General features: G+C 39.5%; 1 protein-coding gene across 1 annotated transcript; it reads right to left on the reverse strand.

The window, feature by feature from the left end:
- Positions 1-3,057: 3,057 nt before the first annotated feature.
- Positions 3,058-3,435, reverse strand: LOC122316215. The gene has a single exon (XM_043132751.1). The coding sequence runs from the start codon at positions 3,433-3,435 to the stop codon at positions 3,058-3,060; it is 378 nt and encodes a 125-aa protein (XP_042988685.1).
- Between the last annotated feature and the right edge of the window lie 3,407 nt (positions 3,436-6,842).

Raw genomic sequence — 6,842 nt, forward strand, 5'->3', positions numbered from 1 at the left:
CTACAGTAACTTCTAAAACCCTAGTTCAAATAAAATAATAACTTTTCAAATATGCCATTGGCCAAAATACAAGGCCTTCCCAAAAATCATAGTTCATTAAAAATAAGACATGTGTGGGCTGACATCCTCAAGCTCACTTATTCTAAACTAATAAAATAAGCTATTTTAATGAAATACATAAGTCAAAGGCATTCAATAACAATAGATCCAAGTCGTGTCTTCTGTAGCGTATCACATGGATGAAAACTGGATCTCCTCCTCTCAAGCTCATTTTGAATGTTGGGCTCTTGCTAAACACGTCTTAAGTGGATTGCACTCTCATCTATACATAGCTTCCTTGATCTTCCTAACTCTTGATCTTGTAAGTGATTTTTAAGACTTGGTCCGCCTTGAGGCCCATCACAACATGTAAACAAACAATAAAATTAGTATTAATAAAATTCATGTGTAGTGAAGAAGATGAATTAACTATGCATGGATATCTGACAAAGAACATACTTTCAAAAAATTCATGTGCAACCCTCTTTTCAATGTGAGTTTAATCTAACTCACTATATTTCTATCTCTATGTCACTCTTTGTCTCTCTCTAATTGAAAGGGGAGAAGAATAAGGGAGTGTGGTGTTGGGTTTAAGGAGAATAAGGGATGAAAGAGTAGTATGCGGTGCTGAAGGGTATTGTGGTGTGTTTAAGTCGAGGCAGAATTTTTGAAGTCATTATGGCAAAAAATGTCGTTGTAATAAGTTTCATGGCACGAAATGCAGTCGTTCCATTTAAAACTTCTCTTATTAATGTGAAACATGTTGTCACCTACATGCCCTTTTAAGTTGTTGACCATTCAAAATCAAATATTACCCATTCGAACATGAAAATAAATTCAGTGCTCAAGTTTTCTCGCTTAGTAAATGTGACCAACTGATCCATTTTTCACTCGGTTGGTTACGAGTCTCATTTACGCATTTTAAATATTGAAGCTGTGTTTTTAAATTTAGCAATTGATTTTTTAAATGAAGTCTAGTGTTTTAAAGTTTTCAAAATATTTTAAATGTTCAAAAATTATTTTAAAGATGGGCATTTTGGTATTATTGCATCAAGCCTAATTTTAAGTTAAGCCTTTTATATTTCGAAGCCCTGAAAATAATATAGTTTAAAAAATTATTTTTTATTTAAATGTTTTTAGTTCTTTAAGAATATTATTTAATGTTCATTATTTTATTTTATGTTGAAAACTCTAATTATTTAGATGGTTTTATTTCTCTTAAAATTATTTAGTGAGCTTTTGTTATTTTATTTTATGGTGAAGACTATTATTTTTTAGACTAAGAAAATAAGTTGAATTTTTAAATCTAGTTTTATTTCATTTTCTATTTATTTTCACCCCTTATGTGTTTGAATCTCCACATTTAAATCAAAACTAGGAACCCTAAGATGAAGTGTTAGGATTAAAACCCTAGACCCCCTTATCTCTCTCTCTCTCTCATGGGTCTCTTATTCCCACTGCAGCCTAGCCACATCGTTGTCATCGGCCCACCAACACCTCTCTCTAGACATCGCTGACCAGTCTCACTAGCAACTCCCCCCATCGCAACCTGAAAGCCACGTCCAGCCTGTAATCTCTCCTCGATTTCCGTCTCTTGCACGCCACCTCTACTCAGCCGGAGCTCAGCTGTTGCGCCACCTCCATCTAACAGTCCCCAACCCTCCACCGAAGCTTCCCCTCACTCTCCTATCGAAGCCCTCTCTCTTTCCCTCATAGATCTCACCCAAACTGTCATACCTATTACCTAACGATGTCGTCCCAGCCATCGTGAATGCCACCACGAGCTACCATGGGCTCCCTCCAGGCCGAGCCACCCCGATCCACCATAGCCCAGCGTCCCTCTCACATTCTCTGTTCCTCATACCCACAACTTCCAGCCCCTTTGCCCATCCACCAAACGACTTTGCTACCACCAGCTCCTCCACGCGCAGTCTAGGCCTAAGCTCCACATCCCTTAGCCACTACCTTTGTCACTTCCACCACCGCCGTAAGCCTCCATGCTCACTCAGCCAGTTCGAAGCTCTTGTTTTGATTACAACCCAAACAACTTAGATCCCTAGATTTTATGGTATATTCCTTATTTCAACTATTTTATTAGAATGCTTATGTGATTTGGATGTTGTAAAATGTTGTTGGTGCACTGTGTTGGTTGTGGTAGACTGAGAAGGAGCTGGATGTGATTGGTTATGTGCTTGGGTGTTGTGAAGTGTTGGGATTGAATGTGAAGTTGTGCATAGATTTGTGATGCGACGGTGTGTAGTGTGAAGTGCAGGAAATTAACGTGAAGTTTTGAATATTGTGTGAAGGGTCAGGATTAGATGTGTGGTTGTGATTGTGATTGAGGGCCCACAGGGTGTCCTCAGCATTGATGAAAACGTCTGCTCTGTCCATGAACTCCTGCAGTGTCGTGGGAGTTTTCCGTGCTAACTCTTGCATGAAAGGGTTTGTTGATGTCGTGTTTTGTACGCCTATAGGTCTGGCTCTCAGAAGTTTGGGTCTTCGGTCTTTGAGGCCTGCTAACACAAAAAGGAGATTGGTAGGAGGTGGCCCTTGCGTGGCTAGGAGAGCCTTCGATGCCTAAAGTCAGTGATGTACTTAAAGATTATACGAGAAAGTAGGAAATTCAAAAAGAATATCAAGTGAGTAGGAGATCCCCCTCTTCGATACCTAGGGGTTTCCTTTTATACCTTGCATTGAGGGCCAGGCAGTCATGACTTGCGACAAGAGGAAGGGATGTCCTCCTGAAGTCCCTTCTGCTATACCCATTTAATATGGCATATCCCTTTGGATAGTACATTTAATGTGGCATGATCTTCTGGTGAGCGCATTTAATGTGGTGTGGTCCTCTGGTTTTGCCTTAAGGCTCAGTCCCTTTGAGTTGGCATGTTTCTCTTCTCTTTCTACCGGGCTGACTTTCCCGTGCTCCCAGAATGGCAACCTGTCATCCGACTCGAGGCCCTGAACCCGACTCATATGGGTCAAGAGGCCTTTGTCAAGCTGCCAAGTGGCTAGATGGGTTCAGGCTTCTGGATATTGGGTAAGGCCCCCAAGCCTAGGGAAAAACTCCCCAACATGGCTCTTTGCCCAGATGCCTCCCAGTAGGGTAGCCAATATGATTTTCTCATTTTGGTCATCTGTTGTCATTTGCTCTTTATTGAATCGAGACAAGTACGCTTTCAAACTCTTGTTGTCGCGTTGCTTGACTGTCAAGAGATATGCCACTGGTTGTTTCCTCTTCTTACTTGCCATGAATTGTGCCAAGAATAGGCAAGCTAGCTCTTGAAATCCGTCTATGGACCCTAGGGGCAACGACTTGAACCATCCTCTTGCCGCGCCCTTCAATGTTAGAGGAAAAGCCAGGCACACTATCTCTCTCGAGAACTCGTGAAGGGTCATGTGGACCTTAAAAGTTTCCAAATGCTCTAGGGACTTTGAACTTGAGTGGGAGCAATGCCACAATGACTTCCACGTTGTATGGTAGGTCGGTGCTAGTGAGCAACTGATTTAAGGAGGATGATGTGTCCATTTTCTTAGTCATCTTCGCATACTTGTCTACGAGTTCTCGTAGCTCATGGTGCATTTGCCTTCTTTCTTCTTCCACTGCATCGACCCTCACAGCGTTTTGTGACTCGGCATGTTCATTCTGGCTTGGACCTACATCTTCCATGAACTTGCCATTTGCCCTCAACAAAACTTCATTTTCTTGCTGAAGACTCCTTACCTTCGTGGTCAGCTTTTTTATCATGTCCTCCATCTCAACCAGTCTCGCCTCCATATTCCTCGACAATTCTTCTTGTCCGCGCGTGGTTTGTGAACACGTTGTTGTCGGCATGCGAATGATAAGCTAATAAAAGGATACCACAGATGGTGCCATTGTTGATGTAGTGTTTCACAGCTTGAACAACTCAGCGATTCCTCCATTCGACCTTTAAGACCTAAGGAGATGAGGGCTCAGGGTGGTGAGGGACACCTCAGATGTCTAGTCAGAATGATCTCTTTGTGTGAGAATGCAAAGAGAAAGTGTTTAGAGAGCTCTACCTGAGTTGAGAACGTGATTATATACAAGGTCATGGTGGTCCCCACCCATTGTTGGCAGATCATAGAGGGGTGTATGGGGCCTTGTGCTGGTGGTAGGTTTCCTCCCTTGTCATGTCAGCCATCACCCTACCACATTGTGTGTGCATTGCTAGTATGTCCCTGTGGCAGGTAAGGGGTGGGTTGCATGCTGGCTTCCCAGACCATTTAATGTGGCTTGCCTACTATCCGATGATGTGGGTTATGGTGTGAGCCGGTGATGTGACTAGTCACCGTATCTAAAAGGCCTCATTGGGCTAGCCTAGTCATCTTCCCTTCATTGCTTTTGTATTGGGCCATCTATTGGCCGGTTTGGGCCCTTAGGAGGGCCCCACGTGGCCTAAGTAAGGAGGTAAATCTCCTTATCAAGATGAGTTAAGAGGCTTCTTGTATCCAAACTTTCCCTAAAACTTTGCAAAAGGACTGTCCCGTTAGTCACGTGCATGTCTTATTCTGCACGTGGATGTTCCAACGCCTTCAGGTTTACTAGATTCGACCCACCTCACCTGGATAAGTTTGATGTTCTCCCAAGCGTCGGCACAATGACAAACCAATTATTTTTGCCACAACCAACTCTAATCTCCCGAAGTTACCTATTAAACTATGTACTGTCTTCTTTAATCAAAGATATTGAGGTGGAAGAGGCGGGTCTCTTCATTAGACATTTTAGAACAACAAAATACAATGTGAACCAATTGGCCATCGTCTCTGGCAATGGCATCATAGTCTGCTGAGTGAATTGTTCAAAATTGTCACTTCAAATGGCTCAACTCTTATGCTATGGTTGGTTAGTGAGGTGATATGAGATTATCTCAAACTATTTCAATACTATTCACTACTTTTTTTACTACAATTCATTATTTTTCACTATTTTTTCATTACTATTTACAGATCATTTGAAATCATCTCAACATCCAAATATAGTCTTACATTTTTAAAAAATAGTGAATATGGATAGAGACCTATTTATTAGTATTATAACTATTTTTTGTATTTTCCTTTTTCTTTACTAGCATTGTATTAATTGTAATAATATGTTTGTTGGAAAGCTTCACTCGCTAGCTTCTATCTAAAAAAAATTGAAAAATTATCAAACCGGTACCTATTTAGCAAAATCGATTAAAAATCGGTCCAATTCCAGTTTTGGTTTTTAGAATATCGGTTTGAATCGAATTGGACCAGTACATATATATTATTTTTAATTTTTTGCATGATATATAAAATATTTTTTTTATATTTTATATAATTTTTTGTATTATATTATATATATTATATGTTAAATTGCAAGTTAATATAATATAAAATTTTAAAATCTTATAAATTTTAATTTTATAACATAAAATTATTATAACATAGAATGAGAGATATGGGTCAATCACTTTTGCTAAAATTATGTGGGAGTATGATTTTGTTTATCTATAAAATTGGACTAGACCGGATGAGAACTAAAAAGATCGAAAGTTTAAATTTCGATAGTGAATTGGTTTGGTATCAGTTCTTAAATTCTTAAAATTGGTATATACTAGTTTGATTTAAAAAAATATCCAAAACTGATCACCTATAATCTTGATCTTTTATGTTTTGTATGTGTTTCACCTCCACAAACGTACGATCACCTACAACCAAATAGTAAAGTGGCTGGGGGGTTTGTGGGAATCAATGTTTTGAATACCGTACCGGATGTCGTACCGGTCAAGGCATTGGAACGAAATATTTCGGTACCGGTACCGTTTCGGAATAGTCGATATATAAATAAATTATATATATAAATATATATTAATTATATTCCAAAATAATAATTTATATATAAGTAAATTATACATAAATACATATATCTATATAAATTATAAATAGTTTAGTATAAATTGAGGGTAAAAAAATGAATCTGTAGTTTGAAAAAATGAAAAAAAAAAATCGAGACCAAAATATCGGTCGGTACATAAGCTGGTACAGGCCGAAATATCGGCCGGTATGACAGGTATTTGAACCGGTACGAAATATGTAGAATTTCTGTACCGGTCCGGTGGCCGGTACGCAATATACTGGCCATTACGGTACGATTTTAAAAACAATGGTGGGAATGCTTCTGATGCCTAAGTCAGTAATCACAGCAAGCAAATACTTTTTGAATACCAAGGAATCAGATCATTCTCACGTACTTTGATTTTCCATATATATAGTGCTTGTGAGAAATCAGTTACCTGTGCTAGCGGGTTTATCCGCTATTCAAAATTCAAATCCTGGGATGAGGGGTTCATCTGATATTCAAATGATAACCACTCTCATCCATTAGGTTCTTAGGTATTTATCCTGTCAGTATCTATGGTGGATTGGGCTCCCGGGGTCGGGCCGAGTTCTTATAGGAAGGTGGGCCAAGAACCTGACTAGCGTTCCAGATTTGTTTGGGCCTCTCAAGATATTATGCCCTCTCTAATTATCCCGCGAAATCCCATTCTATTGTCAGAGCATCATTTCACCTTTGCTCCCTTTCATATATCAACCGTCGCTCATATTTAAGACTCATGGACTCCCATTTCCGTACTTCTTCTTTTCTGAGCTCTGCTCTCTCTTCTTCTTGAGTATCTTGCTATTCTTGAGTTCTTGCTTCTCTTTCTACTAGTTTATCAGCATTGTTCTTTCTCTGCTAACTTCCATCGTTCTTCAATGGCTTCTTCTTTCAAGGGTAAAGCCTCGGCCTCTTTTCATGGAATTGGTTCTTCACCACCCTG

This window comes from Carya illinoinensis, chromosome 7 (assembly GCF_018687715.1).
Source record: "Carya illinoinensis cultivar Pawnee chromosome 7, C.illinoinensisPawnee_v1, whole genome shotgun sequence".
Lineage (NCBI taxonomy): Eukaryota > Viridiplantae > Streptophyta > Magnoliopsida > Fagales > Juglandaceae > Carya > Carya illinoinensis.